This window comes from Natrix helvetica, assembly GCF_964273705.1.
Source record: "Natrix helvetica genome assembly, chromosome: 2".
Lineage (NCBI taxonomy): Eukaryota > Metazoa > Chordata > Lepidosauria > Squamata > Natricidae > Natrix > Natrix helvetica.
Genome location: NC_138552.1, coordinates 268,226,584 through 268,246,821, shown reverse-complemented (window position 1 = coordinate 268,246,821; position 20,238 = coordinate 268,226,584). Strand labels below are relative to the sequence as shown.

General features: G+C 38.4%; 2 protein-coding genes across 8 annotated transcripts in view; both read left to right on the top strand.

Annotated features, from left to right (window-relative positions):
* The window catches only part of FZD3 (frizzled class receptor 3), a 32,325-nt gene extending 26,088 nt beyond the window's left edge, over positions 1–6,237 (top strand). For 6 of the 7 annotated variants that reach the window (XM_081944302.1, XM_081944304.1, XM_081944303.1 and 3 more), the window contains one exon: positions 1,377–6,237. In XM_081944302.1, coding sequence (XP_081800428.1) covers positions 1,377–1,590 — 214 coding nt within the window. In that variant the 3' untranslated portion in view covers positions 1,591–6,237. The remainder of the gene's footprint in view (positions 1–1,376) is intronic. The other variant, XM_081944306.1, reaches the window with a different exon arrangement.
* Positions 6,238–15,768: 9,531 nt separating this feature from the next.
* ELP3 (elongator acetyltransferase complex subunit 3) overlaps positions 15,769–20,238 on the top strand; it is a 109,803-nt gene continuing 105,333 nt past the window's right edge. Inside the window, exons 1-3 of the mRNA XM_081944312.1 lie at positions 15,769–15,924; positions 18,339–18,438; positions 19,381–19,519. Of these exons, the coding sequence (XP_081800438.1) occupies positions 15,906–15,924; positions 18,339–18,438; positions 19,381–19,519 (258 nt within the window). The 5' untranslated portion in view covers positions 15,769–15,905. The remainder of the gene's footprint in view (positions 15,925–18,338; positions 18,439–19,380; positions 19,520–20,238) is intronic.

Here is a 20,238-nt window from a genome sequence, read left to right as displayed (position 1 = left end):
GAAGAGAAAAGAGTTCTTTGAGCAGGCATTCAGATTTATTTGAATAAGCACAGCCTCACCACTCTCATGAAAAGAAAAAAAATGTAAAAGGAAAAAGCTGAGCTAGTTGCTGCCTCACCGTGGATGACTCTGCTTAACTGTTAAAAAAAGCCTCTAAAAAAGCGCCCTCTACTATGAGGCAGGAGAACTGCATGCCTCATCTAGTCTGACTAGGCATTTTATGATCACTCGAGCAGAGTTAAGCAAGGGTTAAAAGCCTAAAAATTCCTGACATAGGTGAGGCACGCAGTTCTCCTGCCTCATAGTAGAGGGTGCTTTTTTAGAGGCTTTTTTTAAACAGTTAAGCAGAGTCATCCACGGAAGCCAGTCAAAGAGCCATGCTGTAGCACACACACTTTCCCCCAGCCTCTTTCTTTTGGAAGGCTCGGATTGGCTCCCCTCCTGCTTCTCTGCCTCTCCTCTCACCCCAGCCTGCCAGCAGGAGGTGAGTGGGTGGGCTTTATTGCATTCCAGGCTTTTCCCACCCAGACAGCAGGCTGCATTTGCAATGGTGGAGGTGTTTGGGGAAGGCAGCAGGGGAATGGGGGGGGGGGTGGCAGAGGAGCTGCTTTCAAACCACTGGAAAAGATTTCCAATCCAACTTTTGGGTGTGTGTGTTTGTTTGAGAGTGAGTGAGAGAGGGAAGGGGGTAGGAGAGATAGTCCAATCCAATGTGTGTGTGTGTGTGTTTGAGAAAGGGGGAGGAAGGGAGAGAGGGAAGGAGGGGAAGGGAGAAGAAAAAGAAAATGAAAAAGGGAAACTTATTTCGCAAAGGAGAAAAATAAATGCTGTCGTTTTAAATCGGAACTGAGCATGCCTGGCTGTGAAATTCTGGGAGTTGAAGTCTACAAGTCTAAAAATGTTTGAAAACCACCACTGTGTCAGTGCCTCACCAGCCATAAACCTCACCGCACGTCACTGGTTATCAGTGATCATCAGTTCTCATGGCTATGCTATATTCAGAGTAAGGTTAGCATTCGTTTGTTAGAAAGCAGGAAAAACTGCTGCCCTTATATTCTTATTATGGGCTTATATGACACACCTGACAGATGATTGTAAAATCAGAACAGTGAGCTAAATAAGTATTTGGCCCCAGCCAACAAGTTTCTTATAGTCAGATTATCCATGGTAAACCTGTCCCTCTGTGAATATATAATATGTATGCTTAAAAGTGGAATTACAACTGAAAACTGATAATATTACAAATGAAAATGTTTGGATTAAACTGCAGTGCATCTAAGTTTTGCTTATCTAATTTATATATTTGGGAGATTATTTGAATATTTTCAAGGTATTTGTGTCTGTATTACTAAAACAGATAAGTCTTTATGAATTAGATATACCCCCTGCAGTTACCGTGGAATTGAAGATCGACTACCTCATGGCAGTATGTCCCGATTGACTGACCACTCCAGGCATAGCAGTTCCCATCGGCTCAATGATCAGTCACGTCACAGTAGCACCAGAGACCTCAGTGGAAATCCAGTAACTCACATAACTCATGGCACCAGCATGAACCGAGTTATTGAAGAGGATGGGACCAGCGCTTGATCTGCACTTCTTTTCCCATCTCACACTTATTTTTAAATGAACAGCATCCATTTCTTATCAAAATAATATATCAGCTTTTACTCCTCTTATCAGCCAGAATGGCACCCAGTTCGGTCAGTACCTTTTTCCTGTAGCTCAAGATTTCTTAGGAAGATTGCCTCTAAGCAAGTCTGTTGTTGATCAAGTCTACAAGTTAATGGTGGATGCATTTAAGATTAGCTACTATAATTATTTGTTGATGTTTTCCCCATCTTTTCTAAAAATCCCTATGCATCTATAAGTGTCATACTACAAGGGCTCTATGAAAAGTTTCTCAAAGTAGAAGACTGGATTGGCTTTTTTGTGGAGGGAGATATCTGTTTTGCTTTTTTCCATTCTAATAAAATAATAAACTAGTTAGTTATTCTCCAGTGGCACAGAATGTAGGCTGCATATTAAAAGCTGTATAGAGGGCATCAGAGATTATTAGTGAATGCACTGGAAATAGAACAAAAGGGGGGGGGGGGTAGCAAAAGTCTTAATATTGTTGGCTCCTAAGTTAAATTCTGGTCTTGGTGGAGAGGGAGGGAGTTTATCAACATTTAGTGTAAAATTTCTTGTATAGTTTGTGTTTTGGTAGAAATATTCCAATTTACTACTAGTTTTAAAAGAAAAGAAAAGTGAAGTTGGTTCTTAATTATCAAACTGAATTCAACACCTTCAGCATTTTCATTGAATAGGATAGAAATTGATTTCTTAATATAGCAATTAATGTAGCCTTTAGGAATATTATGAAAATTCCCACATGCTTCAATTCTTTCAGCATCAGTGCCTTGAACGGTTCTTCCTATATCTATTCTAGGATATTTTGGGAGGAAAGAGTTAATGGCCTCTTTCAAAGAATCTGAGATATTTGTTTGAGAAATGAAGGGCAAGATCTATATAATAATAATAAGTACTTTGAATTTATCTTGTTTATGAAGAATATTTGCTGAGCCCTGCAGATAGCCATTGAGGAGAAAATGTTGAATTAGATCATTTTCAGTTCCAAACTCAAGATATGCATATGGAAACCAGAAGAACAAATGCAGCCAAACCCTTCAGTGTACATATTGTAAGAAGCTTTTTTAATTCAACTGCCCAATTGCGAAGCACTAGCTTTCAATTTATTATTTCAAAGTTCTTTGATATTTAGGGACCAATTCAAGATTAACAGCAGTGAGAGTATAATTCCAGAATAGGGATTTTTCTCATTTGAAGATGCAAGTCAAAATATATTGTACAAGACAATAAGACCAGTTAAATAGAACGGGTTTAACCTCCAAGTTAAAAGTACAAACAATGAGTTCTTAATGCAGTGTAAACCAGCTATAGTTTTGTATTCATTCACACTTATGAATGATATGCACATGAGCAATTTAAATATGCAAACCTACAGTTCTTAATTAAAACATTGCCCATGCTTGTCTTGGACAGTGAACTTGATTTTTCTAAGGCAGCTATTGGCATGAGTTAAGGAAGCACTTGTGTGTGTTTAAATCTACCTCATCTATTGCTCTAATACTACGGCTGGAAAATGATTGTTCTGCTTCTTTTTCTTAAAATGCGCCCTCCCTTATATCAACTTTATATATATACAATGGAGAACAAATATGCTAAGTATCTGAATTTAATGACAAACCATTTCATTCTTCGTTCATCAAGAAAAGTAACCGATGCTGAAATACTTTGGAGCTATAAGAATTAGGCTTAGTATTATTTTAAATTCTAATTTATAAATTGTGAGGTGCCAGATCAGCAGCTTTGTAACTTGATTAGGTACTTTAAATCAATTGGGATCAAGCTAATGTTAATTATGAGAATATAAATATGAGGAAGCCTGAACAGCATCCAAACCATGGTAAGCAAAGATTTTTCTCTGTTCCTGTTCTAGCAAAATTTGCAGTATTTGCATTTCAAGAGATATTAATATCAAGGTAGTTTTCCATAAAATGTAAATATAATGTAGGTAGCCCTTGTTATTTGTGATGGTTCTATTCCAGTCTAACAGCCATTGATAACAGAATTGTGCATAAGACTTTGAAGAAGTGTGCTTTGTTCATGAGCAAAGTCCACCATCATTTTGTGCACACTTAAATATCTCCCTCCATTTAAAAAAATACTCTGGAAATCTTCCAAATAGAATAAGGTATCAAGGATCAAAGCTATCCAATCCTTTTGCAAATAATAAAATCTGATCTATATTTACCAACCATAACTAATCAATTGTAGATAACAAAGGTCACTTGTACCAACTTCAGAGAAGTGAGACACTTAGAATTGGAGAAAGAAAAGTTAAACCTTGAGTCCAGAATCTGCTTGGATTTTTGCACAATTTGTTTTTTTTAATATAATTAAAATATATATACACATACATACACACCCACACATACACACCCACATCTACACTATACATGATTCAATCAGTGCAACAAACATCTGATTTAACTCTTAAGGCAGCACAATTATTAAATATCCGGCAATGTTTTTTTCTTTGTTCTTGGCATACAGTAGTCCCCAAACTACGTAATTCAAAATAAGACAAAAGTAAAAATCTCTGGTAGGGGAAAATATCTAGAATTTTAGGAAATTTTAAAAGATGTAAAATATTTTTTTCTTAATGTCTTTACAATTTGAGACAGCATGGATTCCCATAGATTTAACTCACTCAGACAAAAATGTGTCCTAGAAAATAGCGACGTAGTTTGCTTCTGCATTCTAATCAAAGCTTACACATCAGCTGCCTTTTTCTATTAATGTAAGGCAGAATGGAGCCAAAAGAGTTCCCATAGCTATATATATCAAAGCCGCTTGCAAGCAAACAAAAAAATTGCCACATTCTTTTTTTCCATTAATTGCCTGTTAAGATACCTACCTTTTAAAATCTGAGATTTATATGCCAACTAATGCTGCTTCTTAAAAAACTGGGGATATCTCCACTTCTCAACTGTTGAAATTGGGGCAAGTGCCTGTAAACTAATATTTTTCCACCTTCATTGTTCAATGAGGCAGGCAGTTTTCAAAATCACTTTTTGCATCATACTGCCTACCTCCTTAGGCAGCTTGCCTGACCCCTCTAGCCTACAAGAACTATTTTACTTCAGTTAGCCATATTTAAGTAGTGCTGGATAAAACATTTACATGGCATTTCTATAAAATGCTATAAATCAGACAGTGCGCAGAAAATCATATATATTGTGATCATGCAGTTGATCTGTACAATTTCTCAAAACTAGAATGTGTTTTTCATTGGGATTGATGTGGCCAAAATATAAAATTTTGAGCTTAATTCAGTCTATATTTATATCAATGAATAAAAACTAATTTGCAATCTCAAGTACTTTTTAAAGAATATTAATAAAAGAATCCAAGTGGCTCTAGAAATTCCAAGGCATTCCTGCCACTTTGGGCTCCATCTTGCATACATGAAACTGCTAGTCCCAAAGCATCTATTTTTTCCTCCCCACTCAGGAGCTGTGGAAATAGATTGTTTAGACCAATTCTTCAATTTACTTTCTCATGTCCTGTGTTAGCAATGCTGTCACCATAAACCAAACAGTTTGAGAGTTTATTGTTAGCAGGAGGCTTTTTTATTTTATTTTATTTTGGGTAATCGCAATAGACTTAATCTTTGGTTTTACAAAGAATTTGTTTTTCTCTTTTGCAAAGTGACACTAAGCAAAAAAAATTAGGCTATATTTAGCATTAGCTTGTTACTTTGAGTTTTTTTTAACTGACTGGGACAAGCATCCTTGGAATGATGTTATGTAAAATCTATGTCCAATTTTGAATACATTATGCAGATCACTCTTGTGGCTCTTTATATATAAAGAAAATTGTCTTAAAATGATACATAAACTAGTTTTAGTAGAATGGCATCTGGGCTCCCATTTGTTCCCCTTGCTGAGAAGCATCATTTGTCCATTCCCCAATTTTGATTTGATTATGTCACTGATGCAGGTATGTTGCAACTATAACAAATATAGAATATTGAACAATTTAGTAATTAAGCCAGTTTCTGTCAGATCTGGCATAGTTAGGCAGAGAAGATAAGTGTTCTAGAAAAAAAAATAGTTCAGCCTTAGCACAAAACACCTGTATTTAATGTTGTAATTTGTATTAAATGACTTGATGGATATCATATAAGCTACTTTTTGCCAGTGCAGAAAAACCAAAACGAAGTAGCAGATAAAAGAAAAGATTGTTTACTTCCTCTGTTTTCAAACAGGAAAGGTTTTTTTTAATATATATATAATTTCTTTTAGGAAAAATCTTCCCAAATTAGTACTTCTAATCAATGGTGTTATTTCGTGAAGGGGAGCGGCATTGTTAATGTTTCTATAAAAAATCAGGTTTACTACCTTCATCTGAAATTGTGATTTGAGTATAAGAGATAGATTTGAATACACCAGCGTGGTACCTGATCTCCAATGCTAACAATTCAACTTGCACTAAACTCCTTGTAGATTTGATTCCTCATGTACTATAAGCCAGTGTCCTACTCAATTTTATTTTGTTTTTAGCACCTTAACTGTGCATGTACAAATGGTTACCATAGCATTGATTAAGCATTTTGTTTTTGTTTTTTAAAGACTATTTAGAATTTTTAATAAAAAGACTAAAATGAAAGCTTTGAAGTGTTTGTTGCTTCTTTAAACATCTAGGGAAAAGAGTAAACTACAAAGGTATACATAGAATGTGCAGGCTTTTAGGGGAAGTGCAGAATTCTGCCATATCCCAAGAGTCACCTCAAGACTTGTTTTATTTCATGGCTGCTTCATGAAATATGATATAGGCTTCCCCTAGCTTGTAAATCGGTTTCCCACTAATATCATTAGTTGCTTGACATAATTCCATGACCCATAAAGCTTTAAAGTAGCGCACCAGAAACCAAATACCTTTTTATTCCAAGTAAGAATTGCAGTATCAATCTTACGGTTTTAATATCTGCTGACTATTCGCAATTAAAGCCACCATACTAGGTTTTTCACTGCAAGATGATTATTCACACACTATACTAAGCAGTACATTGGGGCATTTTTTTTTTTGAATAATCCAAAATTATTCAAATCTACGAAGCAAACTTAACATACAAGCACTCTTTGAGACTGCAGATGGCATCATTTTCTTTTTTCCAAAACTTTATTTCCTGAAGGACATAGGGAGTGTGTCTGGAGACACAACTGAAAATGTTCAGCTTTTGGGAGAAGGGAAAAAAATAAGTCTGTTACACCTCAGTTTAACACACACTTTTTATCTTTGGGAACAAAAAAAAAAAAAGAAATATCCTTGAATATTAATTTGTTTGCTGCCAAATTTCAGTAGTGCCATCTTTACATGGTCTGGGGCAACATGTGGACTCTGGATTGTCTAGTAGTGTTTATACCAAGTTGTATCTCCTTAGAATAGTCTTGGTATTGGACTAATAATCACATTTGTAGTCTATACATCTGCAAGTAGATGCACTAAAGTAGATGGTTTCAGGTAAGCTTCAGAAAAGCTTTGATTGCTTTTGGTTACTGCAGCCATACACATGTTCCCCCAATGGAAATTAATTCCTATTGCAGTTTCAGTTCTCAAAATTGTGGTCTGCACTTAGGAAAATCAATTTCGTTTATGGCATTAAAAGTACACACAAATGTTTTAGAAATTTGCTACAATGTTCATAATACGTGTAGTAGAGACTTAAGAGAGTTATTACTTTTGTCAGCTGTTTGAAATTATACAGAATAAATTGACCTTATTCCTCTGCTACATTTGTATGACTTCTTGTAGGCATGCCTTTCTCCTTTGGCTTTGCTCATGAGTTTCTACCAAATACCTTGAAGCATGAAATGGCAGGATCATCCAGCTACTAATTCCACCTGAAAGCTGCCAAAACTTAACAAGTCTGAACAATATGTGAATTCCACTGATAACTATCCTTTCAGAGTACTTTAACTGGTGAATTCTTTATGTGGCAAAATGTTGCAAAACCAAAGGGGAATGGTTGTCATACTAGTGCTTTTCTTTAAAAACAGGTAAAGATCCAGTTGTGTTACTACCTATCAGTATTCAGCCACAGCTAATTCCTAGCCCAAAATAGTGAATGGGAGCAAGCTTTGGACAGCTGTTATACCAACTGAACAAATGAAAAGTCCTTTGTGTAAGTCAATTTTATGCAAATATTGCTCAGCTCTACATCAAGAAGGCTTAACATGAATTGGATCCAAAGCAAAAATCTGACATTACAGGAGTTCCTGGAAGATTCATAAAAGTTTGCGCTATAATAAACGTGGTTCTTTAGCTGAGACCTACTGTAAATTTGTCTTGCTGTTTTACCTTGTAAAGGTCTACCCGCGCCTGATGTGTTATACCAAAGTGTTTGATTAATCCCCATAATCCAAATAATGCCTTCTCGACCTAGACAACTGGTTGGAGAATATAGGCGCTCAACGTAGAGCAGAGAAATAAGCATGTCTGCAGCTTCTATTTTCACTTCAGGGCTCTACCTGCATACATTTGTATATAGTACAAAAATTAATCTTTTTTGAATATATCCTTTGTGAATCATTTCATATATTGAAAAGGAGGGCAAAAGACAAGTAATAGTTTAGACCTGAAAGTGTTATTGCAATATGTGAATAGTATACTGTTTTTATCCATCGTTGTTTCTAATTATAACAAGCAGCTTTAGAGGGCTTCAGAAATATAAAATATGTCAGAGTTTGTTGCAAAATTTAAATCTAGAAAGCACATACAGATAACTGATTCAACTGGATTCATTAACTTTTTCATATACATAAGAATAGATGAATAAATGTACAATACCAACAGGTGGTTCTTCCAAGTAAACACAAGGCAGGAGAGTTACGGGCAAACACAAGCAGCTAGTTTCATTTTAGAAGACAAGCCCAGACAGACTGCTTGTTACTTTTCAAAGGAGCAGACTGCTTAAGTTTCTGTTTCAATTCTCTGCACAGACTCAGATCTGTTTAAGCTCCCAGTTTAAGCTGACATAGTTGCTATGCCTATTCATTGGCTGACCTTGTTCCCATGTCTCTCCCAGTCATGAATATTTTAACAAAATATATTTACTATGCAATATCTGAAGTGCTTTTCATTGGTCTGTGGAAAAAGCAGATATAGTAAACAGCACCACCACATCTTTGAAAAAAATGTCTCCTTTCATTTTACTTTTATCCTGTTCTGATATCTTAGTTCTGTTTGCAGGATCACTCAGCTCAGTTTAAACTTTCTAATACAACAGTCCAACTTAGGAGCCTTATTACATTGATAGGCTAATTGTGGCTTAGCCATTGTGCTGTTTTGCTGTCCTCTTTCAACAGTTGCATATTCAGTTCTCCTAAATTGTATTAGTAAATATGCAAAAATTAGAGGGCGCGGTGCAGAGATGGGTTGCAAATGCTGGCACTACCGGTTCGCTTGTGCGCAATGAGCAAACTGGTAGAGCCAGTAGGTGGCCGGAGCCTCCCGCCACCACCACTACAAGTTCGCCCGAACCAAGCTGAACCGAGAGTAATCCACTTCTGGAGCAGTGGTACTTTTCTGCCAAGGAAGTTTATCAAAACTAAGACAGAATCAGTAACAATTTTTAAGCATGATGACACGGCTTTTTACCATAAACTACTAAAACAGGAATTTAAAATTGAACACAATTAAGGAGATAGTGAAATGTTTTCTCTCTGCCCTATCTCTTCTGATTTATTGTGCAGAGATATTTAGTAATAGCTATTCTATAAATCTAAAATAAAGGACTATTGATTTTCTGAATAACAGATTTATCTTGATTTATGGCCATATATAATCTCCATCCATTTTCATTCTGTAATTTAGAGTATTATAATTTGTGCTTGGCCTCACATTCCCTTTCACTTTAATGCTTCCTTCATCGTTGCAAGCATTTTTATATATTTTAATATCCAATACTCTCTGAAGTATTCCGAAAATTCTGAAGTTTTCCAGCAGAGCGTACAAATAAATGATCCATATTGTGCGCACAATATGGGATGGAAAGGAGAGGAAGGAGACAAAGATTGGCAGAGGAAGGGAGGGAAGAAGAGGGGGGGGAATGAAGATGGAAGGAAAAGAAAAAATAAGGAAGAGGCAAGGGCACTAAACATGAAAATGATCAGAGAGATGTATAGTATATAGCCTTTACTGTCATTGTGCAAAATAAATACAACAAAATTGCTTGTATTGGGAAGAGAAGGAGGGAGATGAGAAAGGAAAGATGGAGAAATAAAATGAAAAGATGGAGAAAGAGGAAGAGGGGAGAATGAATTATGGCAAGATGACAGAAAATGAACAGAAGGCAGGAAGGGATGGAGCAGGGATAAAGTCAAAGGGTGGGAGAAAGGAAAAGAGATTATGAAGAGCAGATAAGATTATGTTCTGCGGCTGTAATTCTCTGCCCATTTAATTGGGAATACAACTTGCTCATTTGCATTTTTATTCCATACTTACCATAAGAAGTCCACAATGGAATTCACCAATAAAGAAAGCAATTTAAAATTAGTAGCAGGTGGCTTTCAAATCATCCACTATCCCCAGCAGGCAGAAAAACCAATCAGCTAACAGACAAAATCCCTGGGTATACACCCCAAATGAAGGTCACTGCATAGAGCAGGGCTGTCAAACTCCTGGCCCGCAGGCCAGATGCGCCATGCGCTGGCCAAACCCATGCCCGGTTTAGTGAAGGGGGAAAAAGTCGCGATAGGTCACAACAATGATGTGACGACACGAGTTTGACACCCTGGCATAGAGGTTTAGATGGGCAATCTTAAGCAGCAACTTGCAGAATTGGAGCAACCATTAAAAAGACCTTTTTTTGGTGACATTATCAAATTTATTTGTAATAAATGATGAACACTGTGGAACAGGATTTTGAAGATCCTGCAGACTTACAGAAGAAGAATCCTGTTTGTCCAACAAATCATCTATTCAGCATTCTCAGTCACTGAGCGGTGGATCATTTATTTATTTTCGTCAAGCAGTATAAACACAATTATGAATACATGAAATGGATACGAATAAAGGGGAACATTAGAACAAGGATGGTAGGCACATTGGTGCGCTTATGCACGCCCCTTACAGCCCTCTTAGGAATGGGGTGAGGTCGATAGTAGACAGTCAAAGGTTAAAGTTGTGGGGGCTTGGGGAAGAAACCACAGAGTCAAGTAGTGCATTCCAGGCATTGACAACTCTGTTACAGAAGTTGTATTTTCTGGGATGAAGTTTGGAGTAGTTTACCTTAAGTTTGTATCTATTCTGTGTATTGTTGTGGTTGAAGCTGAAATATTCATTGACAGGTAGGACATTGTAGCAGATAATTTTGATGATCTAACTATATAGCTCCTGACAGGTTTTTTATTTGTGTAATTTAATTGAATTTATTTATTTATTTAGGGGTTTTTAAATATTGTGATTTTAATTGTTTTTATCCATCAGCCCACCTCCTCCTTGTACACGTCTCAGTACACGTCTTTGTTATATGTATGTCTTGTTCAGATATGTATTTTATATGTTTTATTGTACGCCGCCCCGAGTCCTTCGGGAGAGGGTGCGGCTAAGAAATAAATATTCATTCATTCAAATATTCATTTTATGTACTACGTTTAGGTCTGATCGAAGGCGGCCAAGTTGTCTAAACCCAACATTTCAAGTCTGGTGGCATAAGGTATTCTGTTGAGAGCAGAGGAGTGGAGTACTCCTCTCATGAAATATCTCTGGCCTCGCTCAATTGTATTAATATCCGATATGCGGTGTGGGTTCCACACAGAACACTGTATTCGAGAACTGGTCTAGCAAATGTTTTGTATGTTCTAGTTAGCAGTACAATATTACCAGAGACGAAGCTACTGAAATCTTTCACCTGCAACTGTCTCTGGCTACAACCAGATCATATTCAAGCATTTGGCAACCAGCATGTATTTGTAATGGTTGCAGCCAGGGGTGGTTTCCGGCTGCTGCCACTGCCAGTTTGCTCAGGGATGCGCTGCAGGTGCGTGCACGCTTGATACGTGTTCTGCATGCATGCACAGTACTGAAAAAATGCTTCCGAGCATGCACAGAGCAAAAAACAAGATGGTACCGCCTATGGCGCCGCCGATAGAAACATTTCGGGGGCGTGGCAGGCTGAGTTACTATCTACTCGGCAGAACCGATCTGAACTGGTAGGAACCCCCCTCTGGTTGCAGCATCTTGGGATCCTGTGATTGCCATTTGCGACCCTTCCAAGCTGCCTTTTAACAACCAAGTTAATAAGGGCTGTTGGCTTTGCTTAGTGACTGCTTTATTTAAGAGCAGTAATTCACTTAACAACAGTGGCAAAAAACAGTCATATAATTGAATGCAACTTACTTAACAACTGCCTTGTTTAGCAATGGAAATTATGTCTTCCACTTGTGGTCGTAAGTTGAGTATTGAAATTCTCAGCTAGTCCTGCTTTCCATCTCCTCAGATATAATAAATATATTTATTATGTCTGCTCACTGCAGAAGACCCTGGGTGACTTATAATATTTATACAATTAGCAGTTAAAAACACGAAACTGCTCTTCTTTTACATCTTTGTGACTTAATAGCAATTTCTGAAAATTAAAGGTATATGCTCAAAATCGTACCATAGACATTGGATCTGCATTAGCTGGACTTGGAGCTTGCATATCAATGGTTCATGATCTGTTCCAGGGGTGTCACCCTCAAGGCCCACAGGCTGGATCTGACCTGTGGGGTGCTTAGATCTGGCCCATGAGGCCCGCCTAGAAACAGCGAAGGACCAGCCCATGGTACCTCTGTCAGAGAAAATGGAACTTAGGAGGCCCGCCTTTTTTGGCTGCAATGGCCTCCTGCAGCCCTCTGCCAGCAAAAATGGAGCTCGGGACTCCATTTTGTTGGCTACCACATGATAGCGAGTGGTCAGTAGCCCTGACACGAAAGGTGTCGAGCTGGCCAAGCCGGCCACTGACATCAAACCGGGGGTGAAATTCAGCAGGTTCTGACAGGTTCTGGAGAACCAGTAGTGGAAATTTTGAGTAGTTCAGAGAACCGGCAAATACCACCTCTGGCTGGCCCCAGAGTGGGGAAGGAATTGAGATTTTGCAGTATCCTTCCCCTGGAGTGGAGTGGGAATGGAGATTTTGTAGTATCCTTCCCCTGGCATGCCCACCAAGCCATGCCAACAGAATTGGTAGTAAAAAAAAAATGAATTTCACCACTGCAAACCAACACAACCGTCATGTGGCCCTCAATGAAATCAAGTTTGACACCCCTGATGTATTCCATAATCAGCAGTTAGCTACATCCTTGCTATTCCACCTCTCTGTATCAATAATTTAGTTGACTTGATTTGTCTGTTACATCTATGTACGTATATAGATTATGTGCATGTATATAAGTGTTGCTTTGATTGCTGGAAGTCTAGGTTAGCAATGAAGAAATCAACAGATTGACAAACTGATAGGATGATATCCCGATTCATTTCATTTGTTTCATAGGCCATTCAGTCTAGCTCCAACTTTGGCATTAGTCTCCAACCATTAGTATCACATCTTGACTGCATGTTCTACATCTAATTTCAGGTTGAACTTGGACACAAAACCTTTCAACCTTATCTTTTGCATCAGTGGTTGAAGCATAAACTTATATTGTCTTATTAAAGGATTGTCTGCCAATCTAATTGGTACTTTTCAGCCATTGACTTCATTGGACCCAAGTACTATCCTTTATATATGCTTTGATTACTGAAAGAAAACAATTTTTTCTTCTTTGTTTTTGGGTCCTGAGCAGTAAACAGTATGGTTGGCGGACTGAAAGTGTCCAATTTCAGTTTATGTCAATTTGGTAATGCCCAAAATGTCAATGTTCATGCATTCCATGTCTCACCCTGTTAAGCTTTCCATTGTTCCTGCTTCTTTGTTTCATGTTTCCACTGTAATTCAATCTTTGTAGCTTTGGATTATTTTCCCCCCTGCATGATCACATCAACAAGTCCCTTTGGGGAGAGGGGGCGGTCTATAAATTTAATAAATATAAATATAAAATATAACAACTAGAGAACCAGACTTAATCTGCTCATGGCATACCATTAGTGGGCCGAAAGATAATCTTTCTGAGTAGAATTAATGTATCTGGGGCCCATTATCCAGCACTATCATCATCAATCACTTCATATTTTTATACACATTTTTTTCTGGTGAAATATAGGGGTGGCTTATCATTGCCTTCTCCAGTGCAGTATGAAACGAACTTTCTCAGTCATTAAAATGATCATCTGCTTTCAACATTTTTCTACATCACTGTTGTTCAATAAACGTCCCTTGCTTGTTTTAGTTGGGCAGCATTTAAACTGATGATTTGTATGATTTGAATGACCCTTCAGGGATTATATATACTCTTGGCATACATTCAAAGCATTGTTTACTCAGCCCTGCAAGAACCGCCATCACCATCATGCCTATGGAGATTCAGTCATCCAGGTCATAATTGTCCCAAAAGTGCTTTTTCTTTTCTTTTTCAATATTTTTTTTATTATTTTTGTCTTTTCATCACATATTACAATCTTTATATCAACAGTTTGCACAATGTTACATCGTCATATCTGTATATGTTTTCCTCTCTTTACCATTTATTACATCATTATGTCATCTTATCTATACATTTTTATGATCTTTTACATATTTACCTACTTTTATATACAGTTCTATGTTTATTTATGTATATTGTTTTCGGCTTAATTATTTTTCTTATTTTCCAACCATTCATACCATTTATTCCAAATTTCGTAGTATTCCGATTCTTCTTTGTCCTTTAATTTTAGGGTTAGTTTGTCCATCTCTGCACAATCCAAGGTTTTTTTTTTATCACTAATTCGTCCGGCGGTAATGTGCTTTTTCAATAGACAACTGGACTTTGTTTTTCCTTGGTTTTGCTTCTCATCCAAGATGAGATAATAAAACAACAACAGACCCAAACTTAAGGTAAACCGCTCCAAACTCGATTGCAGAAAATAAGACTTCAGCAACAGAATGGTCAATGCCTGGAATGCACTACCTGACTCAGTGGTTTCTTTCCCAAACCCCCACAACTTTCACCTTAGGCTGTCTACTGTCGACCTCACCCCATTCCCAAGAGGTATTTAAGGGGCGTGCACAAGCGCACCAACGTGCCTACCATCCCTGTCCTAATGTTTTTTTTTATTCAATACAATACAATACAATAGCAGAGTTGGAAGGGACCTTGGAGGTCTTCTATCTAGTCCAACCCCCTGCCTAGGCAGGAAACCCTATATTGTTTCAGACAATTGGCTATCCAACATCTTCGTAGCCATTTCATGTATTCAAAATCATGTTTATACTTATAAGTTATCGAATACATGCTTGATTAAATGAATAAAATAAAAAAGCAGCTTTTGGATGAGAAGCAAAACGTCATCAAGGAAAAACAAAGTCCAGCTGCCTCTTGAAAAAGCATCTTTGGGACACCACCACGAGGCAACGTAAAAGCAAGACTCATTAAGTGTTTGTCAGTCATACATTATTATGAGAATTCATTGTCGGTTTTTAGTAAAGAATGATTAAATAAAACCTGCGGCAGCAAACCACGTCTACTAAAAGTATCGAACCGACGGCGTTGCTTGAATATAGCAACCGCCTGTGATCGTACGAGTTAATCTCTTTGAAGGCAAAGAGGGCTGATTTAGGTTCACTTAAAACGGGGGTTCTCTACGTGCTTACTCGACCTGAAGTGATACCAGATCCGAACTGCAAAAACCCTTAAAATTCCTACATGGCAGCAAAATTACTATTTTCTGCTTCGTCCTGCCATCTGGCCTCCGGATTAGATAGCATACGTAAAGGACATAAGGGAGAGATGGGGAACGATGGCCCTTTTATGACTTGTGGACTTCAACTCCCAGGATTCCTGAGCCAGCCAGAATTCTGGGAGTTGAAGTCCACAAGGGCCATCGTTCCTCACTCCTACCATAAAGGCATCAATTACCCGTCTTGGCTCCGGCTGCAGCGGAAAATCGTCAGTTCGGAAAAGGCGGGACGTTTCGCGCTCTACCAATCCCTTCTCCTCGTGCGCGCGCTCGACTCGCTTAGTAAAAACTGCCTCCTGTTTCTACTCGGTTCCCCGTATTTCTTCTTTGTTTTTACGGCACTGTCGTGAAGAGGAAAAAAGAAAGAGATTTGCCTAGAGCGGCATAAGAGAAGCTCCTGCTTGACGGCCGGCGAGAAGAAACAGGGAGGGGAGGGCTTGAGAAACCGTTTCGTTGTCGCCAGGGGGATCTTCGCCATGAGGCAGAAAAAGAAAGGTAGAAAGGGGACGGGACAGAAGGGAGATTGGTATGAAGCCTCCTAAAATAGATGCTCTCCAGAGGCCTTGGATCGGATGTGGGGCCGCGCTATTGGGATATTCTGGGAAATGTAGTCCCACTACAGCTGGAACGCCTCAAGATAGGACAGCCTCATGTACACTGATAGGAAGTTGCGACTTAGATAACTTTTAAATATGATTGGCATCGTTAGCGCAAAAAAGAGTAACTTCATTGTGAAAATGCTTGTTGAGTGTTCAGAGACTTGAGGGGTTCCCTCTGTTCAGCGTAGGACTCCAGGTTAAAGCATCCCAAGGAGAGAACGGTCTTGTTTCCCACCCAAACACGTCCCCTGAAGGGGAAACCACCACCCTCAATCACAACCTGCCCTCCCGTAATTTAAATCTAGGATCCCATATCCTGCTCTCTGGGGTAGGATTCTAGAGAATCTGCTGGGTCCCTTTCACGTGTTTAACAATGCTAATATATCCTGTTAAACTCGAGGTTTCTTTACTCAAGACTTATTCCCAAATTCCTTCTGTCTCTCTTCATAATCTGTGTGTGTGTGTGTCCCTTTCAAGTCAGTGCTGATTTCTGATCTGGACAAGTTCCTGCAGTTTTTTAGGCCAGGGTTTTCAAGTACTTTACCATTCCCTGCTCCTTAGGACTGAGAGAGAGTGACTGGCTCAATATCACTCAGCTGACTTTGTGCCTAAGGTAGAGTAGAATAGAGTTCTTTTATCGGCCAAGTGTGATTGGATACACAAGGAATTTGTCTTTGGTGCATAGGCTCTCAGTGTACATAAAGAAAAATAAAGTAGAATACATTTGTCAAGAATCATAAGATACAACACTTAGTGATAGTCATTGATTACTAATAAGCAATCAAATTATACTAGGAAAAAAATAAAACAATATAAAATTTAAAGATACAAGCAACATGGTAATAATCATAAGTGGAAAGAGATAGGTACTAGGAAAGAGAGGTACTAGGAAGGAAAAGAAGGATAGAAATATAATCTTAGTAGATAATTTGACAGTGTTGTGTGGATTTGTTGTTTAGCAGAGTAATGGCATTTGGGGGGGGGGAAACTGTCTGTGTCTACTTGTTCTGGTGTGCGGTGCCCTTATAGCTTCATTTTGAGAGTAGAAGTTGAAACAATTTACATCCAGGATGTGAGGGGTCAGATTTTCACAGCCCTCTTTTTGACTTGTGCAGTATACAGGCCCTCAATGGAAGGCAGGTTGATAGTAATTGGTTTTTCTGCAGTTCTAATTATCTGTTGAAGTCTGTGTCTGTCTTCTTTGGTTGCAGAGCCAAACCAAATTAGAACTCATGGTCTCCCGATTTCTTCCTAATGCCCCAACCATTATGCTAAACTGACTGTCTTCTTACTTGATTTCTAATCTTCTGATCATCCTTGCTGCTTTTCTCTAATTCGTTCCACTTTGCCTTAATCCATACTATGTGGTGTCCCAAACCCAGTATTGATGGTACATCTCACCAAAGCAAAATGGAGTGGCTACTTTCTGACATTTGGAAATTATACTTCTGTTATGTTGATGCTGCCTAAAATTGCATTTATATTCTTTTTGCAACCCAATTACATTGTTCATTTAGTTTATAATCTATTCCTTGGCCTGGGAGGACAAATATCACCTTTGCTATCTGTGCATTTGATTTTTTCCCCTTTAGGGAAGAACTTGCCTCCGTTAAACTTAATTCTGTGACTTTTGATCCACTTCTCTAAAATACAAGGGTTTTTTTCAATTTCCTTTTGGTTTTCTAGGTGTTATTCTATCTCAGATTTCTTATGCATTTCCTGCATCTTCTCCCCCAAAGCATTACTGAAAGGATTGAAAAGTATAGGGTCAAAATTTGAACCCCATGGTATCCACTCAATATGTCAGTTCAGTTTGATAAAACATTAATATATGATTTTTGAGTATGATTTTCCAATAAGCTAGGTGTTTACTTAATTGCCATATCCTCCAGTCCGTGACTATTCCGTGTGAATAATTGTTCCTTAGAAAAGAATAAACTTTTGGAAAAAATATAGTTCTTCCAAGAACTCTTTCTCTATTACCTTCCTCCTTGGAGTCTTCAAACATCCTTGAGGAAAGTTAACTAAGGGAGACCTAATAGTTTTCACTTCATCCTCTGCAGTATGTACTACAGTTATCTTGCCTATTACCTGAAGGCAGCATTTCCTCAACTCTCACACATCATCTACTGCACATGCCACATTGATTAGTACTAAAGGAACTTGTGTTCTGTGACTCAGGTGAATAGGCTTTAGGCTTTGAGAGAAGAGAAAGGCTATTCTGTCTGAGAGAGCACAAGTCACTTTACATTTGTATGTGAGAAATCACTTTTGCCCAGACTCTTTCATAACCTTTTATTTCTATTTTAGGAGATCTCAGCCGAGCAGAACTCATGATGATGACTATAGCTGATGTCATCAAACAACTCATTGACGCCCATGAGGAGGGCAAAGATGTGAATTTAAACAAGTGAGTTGTCTTCTATTTCTTCTTTGCTCTTCAACATTTTATTGTTTCTGTCTTCCTCACTTTTTATGGGAAAGCTGATGCCCCATAAAAGGTTTGTATCTGAAGTTGTAGAGAGCTTAAATATAGCAAACACTAGGTTGGAGAGACTCTGGTCAAATGCTGGTGTATCAGATTTTAGTGAATAGCAAAAGATAATTGGAGATAGGCTGTTCTACAGACCTCTATGCCAAGAGCAGCCCTTTAGTTGACCATCAACACCTTCAGTTGCACCCAAAAACCCACTGACGACCAAAGCAGCTTGTGGAGTACCGGTTGTTTAGGCATATAATGAGGTATGCACATCAGTACTTGTGTGCCACTGTATTCCAGACTATAGCTTCTGAGTTAACCTCACAAAGCAATACCACCCCATCCAGAATCAAGAATAGACTTTCAGATCTAGAGAGTCCCGAAATCCTTAGTCACTCAGTCTTTCTAAGTTGAGCTTAAGTCTGTTCCTCTCCATCCAGAACCCAAGATGCTGAGATAGAAGCTTAAGAACATAATTTGGCCAGCCCAAAGATGAAATAAGTGCAATAACTGATATCTAACTCTTTGCCGATAGCCTCACCCAGTGGCTTTATGTAGGTATTGAATAGGATCGGAGAGAGAATAAAATCATAAGACATCATCCAAAGGCAAGGATATAGGGCTGGAGCTCTTCCCTCCTTTTTTGTACCTATTGTAGTATACTCCAATGTAATTGCATTGAAGAAAGACATATATAATAGAAGCAACCTGAAGCTTTTTGGTTATTATTGACCATAGCATTAATAATTTCTTGCCAAGGCAAGTTTAAATATTGATGTGAACTGATATGAGTTGAAATCCAAATCATCTGGAGAGCATCAGGTTGCCGCTCCATATTATATAGCCTCTAAGTAGCATGCCTTTCAATTTTAGGATTAAAACAAGGACGGCTGCCAAGTATGGCCTTTCAGCACAACCACGCCTGGTTGACATCATTGCTGCTGTTCCCCCTCAGTACCGCAAAGTGCTAGTTCCTAAGTTGAAAGCAAAACCCATCCGAACTGCTAGTGGGGTAAGACTTTCTTTCTTTGTTTTCATGCACAAGGTCCCAGAGTCAATGGCCTGGGGGGGGGGGGTGGTGAGCATGGCCAGCTCAATGTCACTCGTGTCAGGGGCACCTGTGGTGGCCCAAGCTCTCTGCCAATGAAAACGGGCTCCAGAACTCTGTTTCGGCTGCGTGGCCTCTTGCAACCCTCTGTCAGCAAAAATGGAGCAGTAGAGGGCCCACGCAGCCTTTCCAAGCTCTGTTTTTATTGGCAGAAGCACTGTCAGCCGGTCCTTCACTTTTTCCAGGGTGGCTCTGTGGGCCAGATTTAAGCATCCAATGGGCCGTATCCGGCCCCTGGGCCTTGAGTTTGACACCCCTGGTCTAAGGTGATAGATACACTTTGAAAAACAATGATTGTAAAGTTGTAGTTACAACTTCCTTTGGTGATTTTCAGGAAAGGTTTTTTTTTTCCATTCAAGGTTTTTTATTTTTTAATACAAATTATACATATTATAGCAACAAAGAGTTATCCAGGCCTTTTCTTTTACATCCTCTCATTTACATAGTCCTTTTTACATCATAGTTTCATTTTCCCTTTCTGCCAAATTATTCTCTTCTATTATTTTTCATCTTTATGATTATTTTTTCTTAATACATAAACCATTGCCCCTTCAAAGTTACACCAAATTTCCCTTTCTTATTTTCTCCATTGGTATATCTTGCTATAAACAGCATACATTGTC